This window comes from Pan paniscus, chromosome 13 (assembly GCF_029289425.2).
Source record: "Pan paniscus chromosome 13, NHGRI_mPanPan1-v2.0_pri, whole genome shotgun sequence".
Taxonomy (NCBI): Eukaryota; Metazoa; Chordata; class Mammalia; order Primates; family Hominidae; genus Pan; species Pan paniscus.
The window spans coordinates 40,404,419-40,425,618 of record NC_073262.2 but is presented as its reverse complement, the minus strand read 5'-3'; the positions used below and the strand labels follow the sequence as shown (position 1 = coordinate 40,425,618).

The following is a 21,200-nucleotide window of genomic DNA, read 5'->3' as shown; positions in this document are numbered from 1 at the left end:
CACCTGTTAACACACATATAGGTTGTTTCCAGTTTTTGACATTAGAAATGAAACTGCAATAAACATTTGTGTAACAGTCTTTGTGCAGACATGTATTTTCATTTCCCTTGGGTAAATACCTAAGGATGGATGGCTAGGTCCTACAGTAAATAGGTATTTGACTTTTTAAGGAAATCCTGGATTGTTTTCCAAAGCGGTTGTAACACTTTACTCTCTCACCATCAGAGCATAAGAGTTCCAGATGCTTCACACAAATTTTGGTTTTGGGGGGTTTTCATTTGTTTTCTGATTTTAGATATTGTAATGGATATGTAGTGGTTTAATTTGTTATCCCCCAACGACTAGGGTAATGTTGAGTATCTTTTCATGTGCTTTTTGGCCATTTTTATCTTCTCTTATAAATTATCTGCATAAATCATATAAGTCCATTTTCTTATTGGGTTGTTTGCCTTCTTAAGCATTCTTTACACATTCTGGATACTAAACCTTTGTCTGATATATATATGCTGTCTGTGCTATCTTGTCATTTTCTTAATGGTGTCTTGGAAGAGCAAAAGTTTATTCTGATGAAGTCCAATTTTCAATTTTTTGACTTATGGTTCAAGCTTTTGGTGTCTTTTTTTTTTTTTTTTTTTTGGAGATGGAGTCTCACTCTGTCGCCCAGTCTGGAGTACAGTGGTGCAATCTCAGCTCACTGCAACCTCTGTCTCTGGGGTTCAAGCAATTCTCCTACCTCAGCCTCCCAAGTAGCTGAGATTACAGGCACCTGCCACCACGCCCAGCTAATTTTTTCATTTTTAGTAGAGGCAGGGTTTCACCACGTTGGCCAGGAGTCTTGAACTCCTGACCTCAGGCGATCTGCCCACCTCGGCCTCCCAAAGTGCTGGGATTACAGGCGTGAGCCACTGCGCCCAGCCTTTTGGTGCCATATCTAAGAAAATTTTGGCTATCCCAAGATTGCAACAATTTTCTCTTTTGTTTTCTTCTAGAAGTTGTATAGTTTCAGGTTTTGCATTGAGGCTTATGATCCATTTTGAGTTAGCTCTTGAATAAGGGTTGATGCCCCTTTTTGTCCATATGGCAACCTGGGTGATCCAGCACCATTTGTTGAGGAGACTTTCCTTTCCCCCATTGAATTACCTTGGCACCTCTGTCAAAAACCACTTGACTAGATATGTGCAGGTCTATTTCTGGATCTGATATTCTCCTTGTATGAGTACGTCCTTAGGAGTACAAAGAAAGTATCAAGTCCAGAAATAGACCTACACATATCCCCCCACCAGAACTGGGCACTGATGAAAGAGGATTGTTAACAGACAGAAGGGAGGGAGAGTGCCACCCCCCGCCACACACACATTCTCTCTCCCTTCCGTCTGTTAATAATCCACTTTCATCAGCGCCCAGTTCTATTCTGTTTAAAAGTTGGTAGGTTCTTGCTCTAGGATAAATGAAGAGGTCAATCTTGCTGAGGAAATGGAATTATTTTGTCTTGAGTAACAAGAGTAAGATGGCACTGATAGTCTGACACAATGATTTCTGCTTCTCTGTGCAGTGCTGAGGAGATGGTGATGGGCAGATGTTGAGGACTTTGACCACATATGATTGTTTTTAAAAACAATTAATAAAACTCCCCAATTAAATTCAGAGTTACACTTGACAGCATGTCATACTAGAGGATGAATCTTTCTATTGCTGATTGCGGATCTCGGAATTATAGGTTATGCTCAAGAAGGAACCTACGGCATTACCCATCCTGAGCTGAGAAGAGCGTCCCTGAAGGCATTTCATGGACTGTTTGATACGGCTTAATCTTCTAGAACTAGAGGCGCCAAAAGGCCCACCAACTTGCTTGGAAGCCTCTCCTCTACTCCAACGGCCATCATGTAAGCCAACATTCCTTTCATAGTTATATGCTAAGCACATCCCCTACATCTTTTTATTTTCTTAACAATCCTATAAAGAAGTTACCATTATTATTTCCATGTTACAAAGAAACTGAGGCAGAGAGAGATTAAACAGCCAGTTAGAGCATGGCAGGGTTGGGCTGTCTCCTGGGCATCCTTAACCCCTATGCTCCGGGTCCCCCAGGCACTCACTGGTGCCAAGAGAACCCTCAGGAACTCATTCCCATGGGTGAGGCACTTGCTTCAGAAGACCCCCGGCAGACACGCTGACTGCGTGGGCAGCAATCCTGGGAAACCATTCACCCTTTACTGCTGCCTCCCAGGTTCTCCCTCCCTCTGTCAAACGTTTCCTGCCTCCAAAGGGTTGCCGTGAAGAATCTACTGCCAGGGCAGGCTGAGGGGTGGTGGGGATTGAACTTGGATGTGTCAAAAGGGAGGCAAAGGAAAAGATGAGTGTCTTCAGAGAGCGCTTTCACGAGTGGCAAAGGTAGGGAAGGGGCTGGAAGTCAATGCCTGGGAAGGTGGCTTGGCCACAAGTGGCTAGGAGACACCCGAGAAAGAAGGCATGTGTATAGAAGCCACATTTCCAAGGAGGAAAGCAGGAGGGAGCTCACAGAGTTCAGGTTGGCACTCCAGCCTGGGTGGAGGGGAGCGGCCCTGAGTGGGAGGGAAGGATGAGTGAGAGGACAAATGGCACGCTGTACTGTAGACAAGGGTGTGGGGAGAAGGCAGGTGAGGCTGTCTTGATCCTCCTCAAGGCAAAACTCACTGAGAGTGAGATAATAAATGGCTGAAGAACATATCAATCACTCCTGACACCCCAAACTACAGGTTGAATACTGAGCATGGTGCATACACAGAAGCCTATGATGGAAGAATCACAGTCACCTCCACAGGTGGGACATCTCTGGGAAAAGTTCTTGGCTGGGGGCTTCCAAATCGTTACACAAAACTCTGAGAGGCCATTGCTTTGGCCTGAGCTCCTGCACTAGGCCCCAACAGACCAGACCAAACAAGAATGGAGTCGTTCATGCTAAATGCCACTTAACCAAACTGAAACTTTCATGAAGCAGACAGATCCCAAAACAGACTATTTTTTCCTGAAAACAGAAGATTCCAGTCTACCTAAGTTAGTGTCACAAGAAAGTCCCCTCTGCTTTAATCCATACAAAAAAAATAATTTAAAGTAACCCAATGTTAACCAGTCTGCTTTTCTTCTATTTCTGTTTCCTTGTTCCCACCTCATGAAGCCCATTATTCTGCCATTGCCCCCTGGAAGCTCCCATCCTATGTTATAGAACGGAGGACTCCCCAATTCATCCAACATGAATAGAAGTCAGTTAGATCTATAACGAAATTTGTTGTAATTTCACAAAATCCAAGGCTTAACTATTTTTTTTTTTTTTTTTGAGACGGAGTCTCGCTCTGTCACCCAGGCTGGAGTGCAGTGGCGCAATCTTGGCTCACTGTGGCCTCCACCTCCAGGGTTCAACCAATTCTCCTGCCTCAGCCTCCCAAGTAGCTGGGATTACAGGTGCCCACCACCACGCCCAGCTAATTTTTGTATTTTTAGTAGAGACGGGGTTTCACCATATTGGCCAGGCTGGTCTCAAACCCCTGACCTCAAGTGATCTGCCCGCCTCGGCCTCCCAAAGTGCTGGGATTACAGATATGAGCCACCGCACCAGGCCGCAAACCTAACATATCTTTGACAGGAGTTCTATTTCCAGTTTTGCTCAGGAGCATGGAATCCCATCTGAGGCTCCTACAGGAACACCACCAACCTCTACAGGGCCTGCAGAGCCAGCCTGGCCTCAAGAGCAGGACACACCAGAAAACACATGTTGAATGGATGCACCAGTGAACAGAGATGGCCACCTCGCCAGAGCCACAATCCATGGGGACTGGAGACCAAATGACGCTAATGACTGCAGGGAAATGAACAACTGAGAGGGGCTCCCTTTTATCACTGGAGGGAAGCAGCTTGGTTCTAGTGAATGGGAAGGAATTTTAGGCAAAAACTCAGGGAGGAGACAGACAAGGAGAGCTTGGAAGGGGAACCTTACTAATTAAGACAGAGAAAACAAAATTTTGCTAAGCATCATTTCTGACTTACAACACAAAGTCATTTTTCCTTTCTTCCTTGTCCCTCCTCCTTTGCTCTCCCTATTCCTTCCCTACTTCTACCTAGAGACTGTCATGTAAACAGGACACAAAAGTATGACAGAGACCACAGGTGCATACAGAACCTGTGGCCCCCTCTGCAGCTCCGCCTGGAAGTGCCTCCTCTTCCCACGCCTCCTCCCACTCATCGCCTGCCTTGCCCATAACCACCCTTCCTTCAGATGTTGCATGGAGTGTCTGCTTACTGGGGAAGGTCCCCACATATCTCCCCCTACTCCAGGCTTGACAAAAAAGCTCCTCTGTGTTCTCATGTGATCATGTCTATTATAGCTGTTATCACTACATATTTAATGTAGCAGCTAATGAGTCTCTCCCCCAACTGTGCTCCTTGGTAGCAAAAGCCAAGTCCTCTAAGAAGTAAAAGGCTTTGCAGTGCAATGCAAAAACTCTAGCCGTTATTGCTATTTGACTCTGAATCCCAAGTGCCTAGACAGAGGGTTGGTCTGGAGATGAGCAATCAAATGGTAGCCAATATTATTATTATTAACATATGTTCATGTATTATTTATTGCCAACATGTGACTGTTTATTATTCTAATTATGATAATCAGCATTATTGCCACATGACCACTTAAGGAGTCTGGGCCCAGACACCGGCCAAGAGCACAAGGTGAAGAGGTCATGGTCCACGCAAGGCAGAGGCCACTAACGAGCTGGTCATTGATCAGGACACAGAGAAAGCTCAAGGGCAAGGACGGGACTTCTAGAACCTTAACTTTAGAAACAATATCATCTTCTTCCTTTGTAAAACGTGTGACTGTTTATAAAGCATTTCTACATTTATTATTACATCATTTACTTCTCACAGTTCTGTTGTGGAGTAATGGGTACTGCATCCATTTTTGTCGTGAAGAAACTTGCTCAGAGAGGAAGCGTGATTTGCTAAAAGTCACTCAGCCAGTTAGGGGTGGGTTAGGCCTAGAGGTCAGGTCTTCCAATGGCATGTTCAGCTTTCCCCAGACAAAGACAGCTAAAGCTGACTGAAGCCCAAGAGAGAGCAATACAAGCTCCATCCAGGGACCCCACAAGGCCAAGCATCAGAGAAGCCACAACTGGACATGTTGAGATGGTGCTCAGGAGCTGAGTCTGAAATCACCTCTGGCCACTATTTGGGGCAAGCTTGATTAGCAATTCAGAAACTTCAAAAGGCAGAAGAGCAGCAGCCTCCACAGCAGGGCTCTCCTCTACTGCCGATTCTCCTAACTGTTCATTTGATCCTTATCATAAGCCTTGGATGGAGGTGCCATCTCCATTTTACCTAAGAGGGGGCTCAGAGTCAGGGTGACTGCGTGACTTGCCTGCGGTCACACAAGTAAGAAAAGGTAGAGGGCGCCACACCTTGGACAGGTGCGGCCACGCCCAAGCCCTCCCACCATGCTCAGCAGCTTCACTCCAGCGCCACCCTCCACGTGCTCCACGCATCCCCCCTTCTCCTCATCCCACACTGTCCTGCTGCAGTCTCCACCGATGCTTGGTGCACTTGCATGTGGGCTTTTTTTTTTTTGAGACGGAGTCTTGCACTGTCGCCCAGGCTGGAGTGCAATCTGGTTCAAGCGATTCTTCCACCTCAGCCTCCCGAGTAGCTGGGATTACAGGCTACCACCACACCTGGCTAATTTTGTGTGTGTGTGTGTGTGTGTGTGTGTTTTTAGTAGAGACGGGGTTTCACCATGTTAACCAGGCTGGTCTCGAACTCCTGGCCTTAGGTTATCCGCCTGTCTCGGCCTCCCAAAGTGCTGGAATTATAGGCCTGAGCCACCACGCCCAGCCAGCATGTGGGCTTTCAAGAGACAAGGCAGTGGAGGCACACCCTGGTCAGCAGCACAGAGTGAAGGGGCCCATATGGAAAGGGGCGTAGGTGGCAGGAGTAGCCAGAAAGGCCAGGGACAGGCAGGGCCAGCTGGGGACCTGCACATCCTCCTGCTTTGGGACAGCCCTCGGCAGCACTGCCCTCAGGAGTGTGGGGAGAAGACAGACAGGAGGCCGGAGCCAAAAAGCCAATGGGCAGCAGGATCCTAAAGGCCCCATGTGCCAGGGCCAAGATAGTCCTGGATGAGGAGACCAGGTTCAAATCCAGGCTCTGCTGCCACCCCGCTGACGATCTCAGGAAGATCACTTCAGCTTTCAGAGCCCCTGGGTCCTCGAGCAAAGGAGAAGCTTGCCACCTGCCCCTTCTTACCAAAGCCAGGCGTGGCTGGTGGGGTAAAAATGGGGAGAGCAAGATACTTCTTTTAAAACAACCCGTATTAATATACGCATCACTGTGGAATGGTTAAGACATCATAAAGATATACCATTTTTACTTGTTGATTAAAAAAATATAATAATAACTAAATAAAAAAGATGCAGTCGGTGAGGCAGAGGGTCAGTAGTGTCATGGGTTTCTGGAACCTGCTTATTTTGATTAAAACTATCCTTTCATGCTAAAATAAAACAAACAAAAATAAAGCAGCCTATTAGTAAAAGGAAAGCACTATTACTACCATTGTGGCACAGGCCACACACGTCCCGGCTTCCAGAACTGCAGTTTCACAGACGGCTCTGTGGAATCTGTTTCATGAACCACCTGCAGGTTGGGAGGCAGCAGCCTGTAGCCATTTGCCCACACAGCCCTGGAGCAGAGTCCCCAGGTCCTGTTCCAGTTCCCCAGAGAGCCGGCTGGCCTGACTGCTCCAGCAAAACCCTGAGGGGCAGGCAACACCACGAGGCTCAGAGTCAACCAACTTTACAGTTGGGAAATTCCAATTGCACAGCTCTCTTACTCAAAACTCACCCATTCCTGCAATTATTCCCACTCTGAGAACCGTGCAGTGAAACTAAAAAGAAGGCTGCCAAGGGACAGGGCTGGGGAAGGGAAGATGCTGTTTATGACAGAACCTACAGTCACAGCTGGACAGAAATCCCATGTAAAACGCAGTTCTGCAACTGAGACTAAGGGGGAGGTGTCACTCGGAGCTAAGTCTGTGACACAGAGGCCCTAAACACTGGTCTCCCTGGTTTTGCCCAGATCCTACCCTCACAGCCTGGTTTCTGCAGAAGCAGCAAACTCTCTATGTGCAGCCAGGAGGCATGCTTTATTTAACCTGCATGAAATTATCCACCCACTCTCAACCAGAGTTTTCAAAAATGTTTAATTAGTTGCCAATTTATCTCACATTAAACATAGGTTTCCACTTCCTTTTTAACACTCAGAAGACACGATGATGATGAGTCTTCCGTACAGCCCACATTCCAGCATGATATCTCCAGAGGAGGCCAGGCCCTTCATCCAAGTGCGCACACCCCAGTTGCCACAGACCTGGTCAGTTTCTCCTATTTTTGCTTCAGAACTGGCTTCTACCAGCATTTGAGTTTGTGACTCCTAATTGAGATGAAGCATTGTGAATAAATGCACATTTTGGATTACTGCAGGCCAGAGGTCAGGGGCCTGGCTGTCACCTGTTGGCTTCTATAAACCTCTAGCCAAGGGAACCAGAAGACCCAGGATGGAGACAGACACGGTCAGCTGCCACCTGGCAGCATTTACCTGGCCCCGTGGGCCACTCAGCCCTCAGCCGATGAGGAGGCCTTCCCCTCTGGAGATGGGAGCTCACACAGCTTGAAAGCTCCTTAGTTAACAACTCTGAAGGCTTAAACAAAACCACCAGCAAAACCATCTGGCATCGCTTCTTCAGAGTTCTGATGAGATGACCATAAATGGGTGTGATTTTTAAATCCCACACCAACAATGGATGAAAGGATAAAGAAAATGTGGCATATATACACAATGGAATACGATTCTGCCATAAAAAAAAAAGTGACATCCTGTCATTCGCTACAACACGGATGGAACTGGAGGTCATTACGTTAAGTGAGATAAGCCAGACACACAAAGACAAGCATCACATGTTCTCACTCATGTGCGAGTTAGAAAAAGGTGATTGTGTAAGAGTAAAAAGTAAAACAGAGGATACCAGAGACTGGGGAGGGGAGGGGGAAGGGAGGGACTTGTTAAAGGATACAAAATTACAGCTAGATAGGAGGAATAAGTTCTAGTGTTGTAAACAATTATAGGATGACTAGAGTGAACAATAATATACTATATAGGTTATAATTGTATAATATATCACATATTATATAGCTAGGAGAGGGATATTGAATGTTCCCAACACAGAAATAATAAATGTTTGAGATAATGGATATGGTAATTCACTAATTACCCTAATCTGGTCACTATACATGATATGTATCAAAACATCACTATGTACCCCATAAATTATCATTATTGTCAATTTAAAAAAATAAGTAAATTAAATGTTTACAATCCCATAGCACAAATCATCAAAGGTGCAGATGGTATGGGTTCTGTAAGGACAGGCGCAACCATGGACTATTCAGCTTCTCTGAACCCCAGGTGAGGCTGGGTGTTGGACATGTACACCTTGAGGGGGAATGTAAGTCGGTGAGCTGCTTCTCTTAAGAGTATTTGCACTGTGGGATAATAACAGATCGCTCTCAGTTAAAAGTGGTTCAGCTATCGGGAGAATAACAAGGAGAGCCATTACAAGGGCCGTGAGCACAGCCATCCATCCCCTATCACATGAGCCCTGCTGGAAATTAATTTTTAATGCCAAATAAATGAATGTGTCAACTGGCATAGTGCAGAAAATTCCCACCAACAAACATTTCTCAGAGTGGAGGCATATTTGCAAGGCCTATAAAATGTAGACGTTACCTGACTGACATCTAACATGTATAATCACACTTGGTGCCCTCATATCTTACCTAAGGTTCAGATTCTGACTGAATGAAATGCAGGCTAGCAAGTCTGATGGAGGAGAAGGATGCGAGAGTCCCATATGCCAGGCAACCAGGGAGATTGGTTAAGTAGGAGATGAAGAGCACAGGACTGTAATAAATGGTAATATTTGTTCGGGCTATCTCTGCTTCTGAAAAAGACTAAATACCACAAATACGTACATTCCTATCCCCGTATCCATTTTTCCTCCCTGTCACTGAGATGTTAGAGAGTAAGCGCTGGCCAACTGTGGTGATAAATAACAGTTAAAATCCTGGTGGATCATTAAAGGGATGGCACTAATCATTTACAAGGGAGTGAGGAAAACAACTTAAAGCAGCCACTTTCATGCCTCTACTAAATGCAGGAGAATGTCTCACCTCATTTTCATCTTCCCTATAAAAACACACATATACACACAAACACACATACACGCAATACATCACCCAACAAGGATTAATATCTTTTTTCAAAAGTAAAATTAAAGGTCTAATCATTTTGGTCTTATATCAGATGGTGCGTGTAGCCAAGCTCACATCAAATCACATCCTAAGAGGAGACCAGATTTTGCATTCAAATTTCCATTGCAACTTGTACACAGGGAATTATTGTAATGGCAGCATCTTCATCTCCTGGTAACCACATCAGCTGCCTGTCACGAAGACTGCATGACAGGAGGCTGTAAAAATATTTCTTTTCTCAGCACTCATAAGGGGAGGGAGGGAAAAAGAATCAGAGTGCCGGTAATGACTCTCACCCAGAGGACAAAGCAGTCAAAGACACATTTTAATATGAATTTGTGTCCTCCAGTTTCAATATCCCAGTGTCAATTGTGCCAGAAAACCTAACATGAATAGATTTATGATTGAATTGAGGTGCAAAGGAAAAAAATAATTCTTAATACAACGATCATTGAATGAACACAGAACAACAGATGCAAATAACACAGATTGGATCACTCTGCTTCACAAAAATAACCCAATTTCTCTTTACACACACAAAAAATCTTGCTTTAAAAATAGTGAAAATAGCTAAGGAAAGGCACACAGAACCCAGTCCTAGCTCACCTATCTGGAGTCTCTTCACCTTGCCCAGTGTTTCTCTCCACCAGGTCATTTGCATCCCTGCAACAAGTTCTTCTGACCCCCAGAATGTTGTCTGTTCCCTCTCAACATGCCCGACTCCACCCGGGAACCCTGTGATAAGAGGCAGCCCAGGGGGCCAGCACTGGCAGGAAGGATTGTTAAGGAAGAAGAAGGACCTTACCACTTCTGGGAGCAGCCTAGTTGAGAGGTCATGGATGGCTTTGACCACTATACATATGGATGACAGAAGGAATATCACCCCCAAGATGACACAGGCTCTGCAAAAAACAAAACATTGAGAATCTTAACTGGGAGAACTCACACTGCTGAAGAGTCCACACAATTGACAGTGACAAAGACACAATCTGGGAATGAACTCAATTGTAATTTGCCACACCCCCAGGGTGACCACCCACAGTCCATGGATTGACACTAAGTCACCTCTAGGAGAATACAGTTCAGAGTTTGATCACCAAAGTCAACCACAGGGAAAAGAGATCACCATCCTACAGAAGCTCACAGCATACCATGAATGCTGTCATGGAAGGGTCTTCAAGGCCGTGAAATCTTTCTCCCTTGCCTGGCAAATGTGATGTTTCATTCCTGCTCAAACGGGAAGGCACATGGTTTAACAGCAGAATGGAGGCTCTGGCATGAGACATGCCAAGCTCTACCATTTACTTAACTTGTGTGATCTTGATTATTGTCTCTCTTAGCCTTGATTTCCTCATCTTTCAAACGGGAATATATTCCCTACCTAAAGAGGAAATGAGACAATGCACCAAACATAAAATGGGAAGCCATTACTGTTAGCTTAAGCAAAGGAAAGTCTACTCTGTCACTTTTGGATATGACGTTGATAGACACCTTTGCATTTTCCCAATGATGAAAAGGAGAAATGATTTGGTAATGACAAGACAGGAATTTGTGGTAAGATAGAGAAACTCTAAAAGGCAGAAATGAGGGGTAAGAAAGGAGAAGGTCAACCAAGACACTCAGCACAGGCGGAGGCAGGAGCAGGTGTGCAGTGAGGCCAAGGGTGAAGTGAGAGGACACACAGCTGGGGGTGTGGCATGGGGACTGGCAAAGAAGGCTATGGGACTCAGGACATAGGAAAAGTCTCTGACAACCCAGACACAACAAATCTCAGGATGGAAAAATGAAGAGTGACGGAAGATGAAGGTAGGCACGAGGAAATGATACCATTACAAGGGTTAAAATATCAAATGAAGAGGGAGAAAAAAGATAAAAAATACAAGAGTGACTACAGTGAGGTTGAGATCATTCCTGTCCCAGCTTGATGTCTCCACCATTTGGTGGCCTCCTGAGCAATCTTGCTCCAACTATCAAACAAAATCACGTTTTATTATCCACCATGGAGTCCCTTCTCTAGAGTAACAGCATGGCCCCAAATTGCTCACCTAATTTTGAAGTGGTACCTACTTATAATCCCAGTAAACCTGTGAACAGACCCCATCCTCCACATTTAGGAGTGAGGAATAAAAGCAGGTAAGCGAGGCTGCTTGGATTCCACTCAGCTTCTAAGTCACACTGTGGTGTAGGTTTTATTCCTTCAAAAGCAAAGACGGAATCATCGCAGGTTGGAGCAAAACACAAAAAAGAACAGAGATGGAAGGAAAAGGAATGAATGGGTTAGGAATCAGCACAGACTTGAGCAAATGAATATACACATGGATGATGGAAGGAACATCACCCCCCAAGGGACACAGGCTCTGTAAAAAAAAATGAAACATTGAGGATCTTAACTGGGAGAACTCCACACTGCTGAAGAGTCCGCACAATGACAGTGACAAGGACACAACCTGGGAATGGACTCAACTGTAACTTGCCACACCCCCAGGGTGACCACCCCTAGACCAAGGATTGACAGTCACCTCTAGGAGCATACAGTTCAGGGTTTGATCACCAAAGTCAACAGGGGAAAGAAGTTGCCATCCTATAGAACCTACATGAATGCTGTGAGCAACGTGGCCCCATGATCCACCAGGGGCAGAAGAGACAATTCAGGCAATAAGTAGGTGCTAATGTGCTGCCTGCATGTGACAGTGCTCCTGGGGCTGGGAACCACAGTCCTAACGCTGGAATCAGGGACAGAGGGGGCCATGATAGAGTCCTGGAGGAATGAGGTGAACCTACTGGAGGGCCCTTTAATGACTACATACTGTAGCAAGAGCAGGGATTCCTAGGACTTGGGGACCATCACTCCCAAAGCACTTGCCTCCTGTTTGGAAGACAGTTCTGGACCAGCTGTGCTAGGGACCTGGAGTAACCATTCCTCCCTATGAGCACATGTGCATGAGAGGTCCCATTACAGGAGAAGAGCCTAAAATCAGGATAGGCCTCCAAGGTAAGTTTCACAATGTGGTTCTTCCCTCCATTCACAAAACTCCTGAGTGACTCACAGAGACTCGCTCTTCAATTAACCTTTTCAGGTAACTTCAGTCATCAACTCAGCACTTCCCAGCACTGACAGCACATTGTACTCACCTGGGGAATTCCTTTTTTTTTTTTTTTTTTTTTAAAGTTTCCTGGACACCACTCCAGTTCAATTTTATCAGAATTTCCAGGGGTGAGCCTAAGCCTCTGCATTTGTTTAAAAGCTCCCCAGGCAATTCTTGTGTACACAGGATTGAGAATGTCCGGCCTAGAGTCAGGTGGGGCCCTGTCCCTAGGAAGCTTCCACTGTGAGGTGACAACACAGGACTCCCTGAAACAGAGGCTGAGATAGAAGCGACATCCAAGCTGGGGAGGAAGGAAGGGGGTCTCGTGGGACCTAATAGGCCTTGTAGTGCATTTGTTTGCCAACCAGCTTTCACTCCCTGAAAATCAAGTAGGGCAGCCACAACTTGCGTGCTATACTCTACACGCAATTTGTCACCATATCCCCAAGGGAGCTTCCATCTCCATACTCCTCTGGGGGAAGGAAGGAACAAATGCCTGCTTCTTTCTGACAGGGAACAGTGGTGATAATGCCGGAATTGCCTCTCACCAGCTCACTGCAGCCACGCCTCCATCACGCACAAAAGGCGGATATGGATTCTGTTTACATTTACCTAAGGAGATGAGTGTGAAGGATGCAAGGGCTTCGTAGGTAATTTATTGCTTACTTATCTTTACTCAAAATTACACTATAAATTCTGTAAGGGCAAAAACTACATAGCATGTAGCAGGTACTCCTCATGCAGTAGAGTGGATCGAACATCAATGGATTCATCCCTGACTGATCGTAAGCTCCCCCCATGGAGTCCCATCAACCATTTACCACTGGGGATGGGAGGAGGAAAGAGACTCCCAACACGTCAGCCAAATGCCCGTGGAATAGCCCACACGGTAAGGCAGCTCTGAAATATAATGAAAATCAAAAGAAATTTGTGATTTGGTTTATTAAAGTTGAATTTCACAGAATTGTAATCCTATTTTCTTCACCAATATACCTATGAATATACTCCAAAATGTGTCAAAAACTCATTTGCATCTTTTAAATGTGTTACAGATTCAAAACCCACAGTCACCCCTCCTTCCACACTGCTGGGAGCCTGTATGTCAGAGTGTCTCCAACAGCCCAAAGCAGCTATTATTAGCAGAGGGCACGGTGCTATTTTTTAACGATTTATTAATATTTATTGTGTTTACACAGCAGTTTTCTCCTCTAGCACTCAGAGCTCCACACATCAGCTCATCAGTGCCCTGGAGGCCACTCACCGGACCCAGGTTTTTGTTTTTCTGCTGTTTTACGGATGAGGGGTGGGGAGAGAGGTGTTTTATAAACACTAGTGTTTAAAAATGGAGGAGTCAAGGATTAGCCGGCTTGCCTAAGGTCACTCAAGGAGTTTGTGAAGTCCACCCAGAAATAGAATCCCATTCAACTGCCTCCCTCCTAACAGCCAGCCCTGGTCAACCATCCAGCCACACGAAAGCTCTGGGCAGCCACATCACGTGCTCACACCACCACTGCCCTGGGACTAGTGGTCTCCAGGATGCTGTGAAGATTTGAGTCAGGAGCAAACAGTGCAAATATGACTGCTTATGCATCTGCAAGTATAAGCTGCTTCCAGGCTTGGGGGACCAGAGACGGGTGGGGGCCAAAGGGTAATTGCTCCATCAGCAATCCCTGGCCTCAACCCAGAAAGGCTGGCCTGGCCAGTAACAAGGGCATTGAGGAACCAGGTCACTAAAAAGAATATAGACTCCTCCCTCCTGCCCCAACTCTGGGGGAGAACTTCATGGATCAGAAAGAGGCAAGTGAGATGTACCCCTTCAGCATAATCCCCCAGTCAACCCAGACTGAAACCAAATTTAAATTCCCGGCCGGGTGCAGTGACTCACGCCTGTAATCCCAGGACTTTGGGAGGCCGAGGTGGGTGGATCACCTGAGGTTGGGAGGTCAAGACCAGCCTGCCCAACACGGACAAACCCCGTCTCTACTAAAAATACAAAATTAGCTGGGCATGGTGGTGTATGCCTGTAATCCCAGCTACTTGGGAGGCAGAGGCAGGAGAATCGCTTGAACCTGGGAGGAGGTGGTTGCAGTAAGCTGAGATCACACCACTACACTCCAGCCTGGGCAACAAGAGCGAAACTCTACCTCTAAATAAATAAATAAATAAATACCCACCGGATCAGTGGTTGTCACAGTGTGGTCCACGAATCAGCAGCACCCGCGTCACATAAGAACTTGGTGGAAAAGCAAATTCTGAGTGAGTCCACCCCAGACCTACTGAATCAGAAACTCTGGGGATGTGGCCCCTCAATCTGTGTTTTAATAAGCCCTTCAGGTGATTCTGATGTACGCTCAAGTTTAAGAACCACTGAATAGGCCGGGTGTGGTGGCTCACACCTGTAATTCTAGCACTTTCAGAGGCCCAGGCAGATCTGCTTGAGGCCAGGAGTTTGAGACCAGCCTAGGCAACACAGAGACCCCACCTCCACAAAAAGTAAATTAGCTGGGCATGGTGGTGTGTGCCTGTAGTTCCAGCTATTCAGGAGGCTGAGGCAGGAGGATTGCTTAAGCCCAGGAGGTTATGGCTATAGTGAGCCATGATCGTGCCACTGCACTGCAGTCTGGGTGATGGAGAGAGACCCTGTCTCACACACACACACACAGACACACACACACACACACTTAATGTCTGAAAGGAAGCAATGGTTAACAAGCAACTTCAAAGAAATGATTAAAGGTAGTTAAAGCCTCCTTTTTTTTTTTCTATTCTGCTAAAGGCTCCAAATTGCTAACCGTGCACAGTACTGTAAATCTCTAGAAGCATCAGTTTTTGATTCTGAAGTCATAAGGGCAAAACCTACTGACAGACACTCATACACAAAATGTTGTCAGATTGAAACTTTGGCCCTTTGTCATTTGTAGGTTTAAAGGCCTGTGGCTCACATTAAAATTGCCTGAGTCCTAGCCTACCAATTCTAGGTTACTTCCTATCAGATCAAAAGAGCCAAACAAGAGAAGCTTCTCCAATCACCCTCTAATTTACGATAGATCTAAACACAAAGTAGCCCTGGTGATTAACCAATTCATCCCACAGTTTAACGTGTAATTGTTTTACGTATCATCTTTCACTCTGGTCTCCAAAGCATTTGTAATCTGAGACAGTGCTCAAATGTGAAGCAAATAATGAAAAATAAAAGAGTTAAGTGGTGTGAGCATATAACACGGTACTTATGACTGCACAATTCCTAATGCTGGTTTTCTCCAGCTAAGCCCTCTTTCTCTCCGTGTGTTCTGACATTTCAAACAAAGCCACAGAGGAAGCTCATCTTGGAGGCAGAATAAAAGGAGAAAGTGAGCAAGGAATGGCTGTGAGCCATTCTCTCCTGTCTATCATGGAGAAGCCAAACCGGCACCATCTGGTTAAGACTCCACCCCTCCCTCAATCCGTCACTATCATTGCCTCTCTCCTCTCCTCCTTCTGGAACTCCCCCACTTCCCTTCATGTTTGTACTCATCTTCACCTCATTTCTTCCCTCAACTCTCCTGAGCTCCAGCCCCTCATCCTCTCTCTCCATCCATTTCCCATCTCTCTCCTCTATCTTCAACTTCATCTACCCGCTGTGTTTGTGGAGTGGGTGAGATTGACTTGGACCAGGGACAGTCACTCAGACCACAACTTTCCACACAAGCATTCCCTACCCTCTCCATGGTAAGAGCCTCCATTTCCTCAAGTTGCAACCATTAAAACCTCTCTTTCCTCAACAAATGACCTGTGGTTTACATCTGTAATAATACACAAGCTGAACAGAACCCAACCAACTGAAATCCCACTTAGATAGGACTTTATTTCTGGCATCTACTTTAGGGACAAAAGTCAACATGAGGAACTTGTTAAATGATTAGTCTCTAGAGCAGAGCAGACCCAGGGCATTTTCTGTGATGATGGATGCTATTCTATATGGTAGCCACTCACCACAGGTATCTATTGAGTATTGCAAATGTGGTTACTGCAACTGAAGAAATGAAATTTTAATTTCTTTTAATCAAAAACCAAATGGCCACATGTAGTTGGTGACTACCATACTGGACAGTACAGCTCTAAAGGTTGGGCTGAAAACACACAGGCTCACCAAAGGGGCCGTTGCCCAAGCCACTCCTCAAGATGGGGTCAATTTATGTGGACTAACAGGGACTGCTCTAGGAAACTATGTGAAGGCACATCAGGCCTTTGGTACCTGCACCAATCAATGTGCCATTTCCTTCCCTCCAGGGAGCCCACCAAGCCCCAGGTCTACATGCCAGTCTCTCTCTTGTTTTCATCTAACATCAACCTATCTCCAGCCACAGCGACTGCTTCACCAGGGTATCTGCATTTTAGAAAGTGACTTGAAAATTCAGTCACTCACATTTTAAGTTCTACATGTCAAGCCCTGAGGCTAAGGCAAACAAAATCTATACCCAGCCTCCAGAGAGCACGAATCTAGGATAGGAAACCTGGAAATCACTACAGGACAGTCCATCACTTGTGAATGTGAAAATAGGCAATGGACAAGGAATAAAATGAAGACAGAACTCAGACTGATAAAACACAACCTGGGAGGACAGAACAGGAAGAAACGATGGCTCTGTAGTGCAACATCTAAGCTGGGTGTACAATGGACAGGAATCATGAAGCAGAGAAACTAGAAGGCTTTGGAGGTTACTCCAGACAGAGCAGAGGAAATTTTATGGACTAAAGCATAAAGACACAGCACTGTGGGGCCCTATTTCAGCAGGAGTTCAAAATGGAGATGCTGTTCCTGGAGCATTTGGCCCCAGGGGAGCAGCAATGCAGTGGCCACAAAGAAAGGCCCTGTGTATCCTGGAAGCTCCCTCAAGATGGCAGGTGCATCACCCATGGTACACATAACGGATCTTAGACAGCATACAGACCAAAACCTGTTGTATTTAATAGTTACATATTTTAATGTACCTCAGAAAAAAAAGACCATCGCTCCATGATGGCAAAGATATTGCTGCTTAGGGAAAAAATGAATATGATTATATTGAGATAAATATTAAGTTCATAAAAGGATAGGATAGATAGTACACAGATAGGGCAGGATCACCAAGTTGGAACACACAGGTCTGAGGTTGGGGAAACCTTTGTGGTGACAGGAAGTCGCTGCAGCATTTTAAGCAAAGGAGACCCATGATGTGATCTGGGCTTTGCAAAGACCCTCCTGACTGCAGCTGGGATTGGGAAGGCTGAAGGGTAAGAACTAGAGGGAGGGGAATAGCCTGGAAGACAATGTCAATGGCCACGAAAGCAAACTGATGACTCTACGCACAGGCCATGACAGCTGAAAAGAATCAAGATGGAAAGACACCAAGAAGATCAAACTGGCAGAACTTGGTGACTGACTGGACACAGGCAGAGGAGGAGAAGGGTACAAGGACAACCCCAATTTTGAGACTGGACACAAAGGAAGAGGTAGGTAGTGGTGCATCCAAGAGCAGGAAGTGAGGAGCCGGTAGTGAGTCTGTTTGGAGCTTGCCAAGCTTAAGGAAGGTCTGGACAGTGAGATACACTGACCTGAGCCTGAGAGGCCTCTTCCCAGTCTAGGCTCCCAGGGCCATTTTCCTGGGGCTTCCAGGTTTCACATTTCAGGGTGGAGGGGAATGGATAGAAAGAAAGGAACAGGGAACAGCCCGTCTAAAGGTTGCCAAACCCTACCCAAGATCTCTGCTTCCAATATACACTGCACAGGGAATGCATGCGGAGACTCGTGGCCCAAGGTCTTCCAATTAATCAGCAAAACACTGATTCTTGTGTTCCAGGGTAAGGATTTGGCATGAACAGGACAGCAATTGCCTGTTCTTGTGGAACTCACATGGGGATAGGCAATGAACACATGAATACTCTGTGCATTATATACAGAGACAAAGCAGAAAAAAGGGGAGAACAACACCGGGGGGGGGGGCGGTGCTGTTACTTTATATCCAGTACTCACACTTCTTTCTAATGAGGGTACATCTGAACAAAGACCTACCAGATGGGAGAGTCAGCTCTGCAGCCACCTGGGGATGAGCACTCCAGGCAGAGGGACAGTGAGTGCAAAGGCTCCTGGCAGGAGGGAACCCAGCATGCTCAACCTACAGCAACGAGGCCAGCATGGCTGGAACCCAGGGGCCTTGCCCTTACCATAAGGACTTGTGTTTTTCCACTAAGGATGGCAGGGCACCACTGGAGGACTCCGCAAAGAAATGACGCAACCTGACTCACATTCGAAAAGGATCACTCTGGCTGCTCTTTTGAGAAAAGACCAAAGAGGGACATGGGTGGAAGCAGGGAGACCAGGAGAAGGCACCTGCAGGGATGCTGGAAGAGGTGATGCTAGAACAAGGCAGGAGAAGCGGCAGCACAGGGAACACGGGTCCTACAGGCTCCCATGAGATCCAAGGCAGACTGGCCGGAAATCAGTGCATTCCAGCTGCTGAGGGAATAAGGGAACCATTGGCTGTTTTGAAAGATTTTAAAGGTACTCTCAGGGTAAACCTGCTTCTCAGGAGAATATGGACATCTAAAAACCTTGCTACTTTAGCCAACTGGTTATTTCAAGTAAACCATGCAAGTATTTTCAATGTCAGGGCAATTAGCTGCACCAATTCCAATTTTTTCTTAAATATCTGCTGAAGGTACAACTGCTTGTCTATGCATGGAATATATCCAGGCAGATACCCAAAGAGAGTGACAACAGCTTTTGCTGAACACGGATGGGGAATAGAAGCCTGCTTTAGGAAAAAATATTCTTAGAGAAGCTGATCATGGTTTTTGTAGTTGTGTGTATGCAGATACAACCTATGAAACATGAAGAAACACCGAATGTCTACCATTTGCAAATAAACCTGCTGTGCATTAGCTATGAGGACAAAACATGGCCCTTTTCCTCCAAGTAGAGAAAGGGGGCATTTAAATCACACACAAATATTCCTAGAGGCCCAGGCGCAATGTCTCATGCCTGTAATCTCAGCACTTTGGGAGGCCAGGGTAGGCAGATCACCTGAGGTCAGGAGGTCGAGACTAGCCTGGCCAACATGGTGAAACCCCATCTCTAATAAAAATATGAAAATTAGCCAGGCAGGGTGGCACACATCTGTAGTCCCAGCTTACTCAGGAAGCTGAGGCAGGAGAATCGCTCGAGCCTGGGAGGTGGAGGTTGCTGTGAGCTGAGACTGCACCCCTGCACTCTAGCCTGGGCAACAGAGCAAGGCTCTGTCTCAAAAAAATATATATTCCTAGAGAAGCTGAGAATTGAGCTGACTTTGAACAAACCAAAGAAATTAACTTGATAAAGAGGAGTGAAAAGTATGTTCCAGGGAAAAGGAAGGCAAGTCCAAAGGCACGCCAGAATTCATTCATCCCGCACATTTCCACTGCACCTTGTGCCAGGCACTGTTCTGGGGGCAAGCCATGCAGGTATAGGGAGAAGCAGCTTCAGGCGCTGAGATGGAACCCTCCTAACTCCAAAGGGGAGTGAGAAAGAGGGAGAATGGTGAAGGCAGATCATATAAGGTCTTAGAGCTGTTGTCAGGATTTAGGCATTTACAAAGATGGGAAGCCACAGGGTGCACAAACTTGGAAACAACATGATGCGGCATGTTTTAACAGGACCACTGTTCACCAAGGGCAGAAACAGGGAGAGCAGCGTGCAGGCTGTGGCACTATCCAGGCCAGGTGAAGGTGTGACAAACAATATCATGACTATCCAGGCCAGGTGAGGATGTGGCAAATGATGTCATGGATATCCAGGCAGGTAAGGATGTGGCAAATGATGATATGGATCAGGATATAGTACTGAAGTGTGAGTCTGGACAATTTCTGATTCTGAGTTTTGGTCTGTTCAGGGATATATTCTGAAGGCACAGCTGACAAGTCTTGTTAATGCGTGGTAGGAAACAAAGGTGCCAAGAATGATTTGAAGCTTTGAACCTGAGAAAAGCAAAGGATACAGTTACCATTTCTGGAGACAGGGAAGACTGTAGGAGAAGCAGGTCTGGGGGCAGAAAAGATCAGGAGTGCAGCTGTGGACGCAGTAAGTGTGGGATGTGTGTGTTAGACATCCAAGTGGTGGTGTTGAGAAGGGAGCTGGAACAGGAGTTTAGATTCAAACCTGACTCAGGAATCATCAGCACATGGATTACACCAAAATCTTTCAAAGTCAAGTAGATTCTTTCCCCCTCCAAGAAATTACAAATGCCCTAGAAAAGCTGGAGTGAAGGTTCCACGACGGATCCAGCTGGGAAGCTGAGTAGGAGGGAGAGTGAGACCCAACCCTGTGGAGCCTCACGTGCTAATAAGGTAAGCTGTATAAATGTTCTTGCGAAAAACCATGCAGAGCCCCTGACAGCTTTGAAAATGATGAAGATGATTAGATCTGCATTTTCCAGCACTGACTCAGGCACTGTCTGTGCTGCACACTTGCAGGGCCTGACCTGCATTCATCCTCCCGCTTCATGGATAATGGGCCTCAATGCTCCCTCCAAGCTCCATTCTCCCTGAGGGGAGGACTGACAGTCACTGCACCCCACCTGGAACCCAGGCCCCTGACCCAAGCTGGGCCCATCAGACACTCTCCCTGGACTTTCAATCCAAGAGGAATGATAACAAGGACTGAAAGCCAAGATGATTCGTCCCTCAGCAGGGATGGCTAGAAGGCCATGCTCAGCTGAAACTGTCAACCAGAGTGCTGAACCAACACCCCTGGGTGTAGCCAGGCTTCCTGTAGCAGGCGGGCTATCTTCCCCCG

General features: G+C 46.3%; 1 protein-coding gene across 1 annotated transcript in view; it reads right to left on the bottom strand.

The window, feature by feature from the left end:
- Nucleotides 1-21,200, bottom strand: part of TMEM163 (transmembrane protein 163) — a 257,267-nt gene that overhangs the window by 38,901 nt on the left and 197,166 nt on the right. The window contains exon 5 of the mRNA XM_034954103.3: nt 10,132-10,228. Coding sequence (XP_034809994.1) covers nt 10,132-10,228 — 97 coding nt within the window. The remainder of the gene's footprint in view (nt 1-10,131; nt 10,229-21,200) is intronic.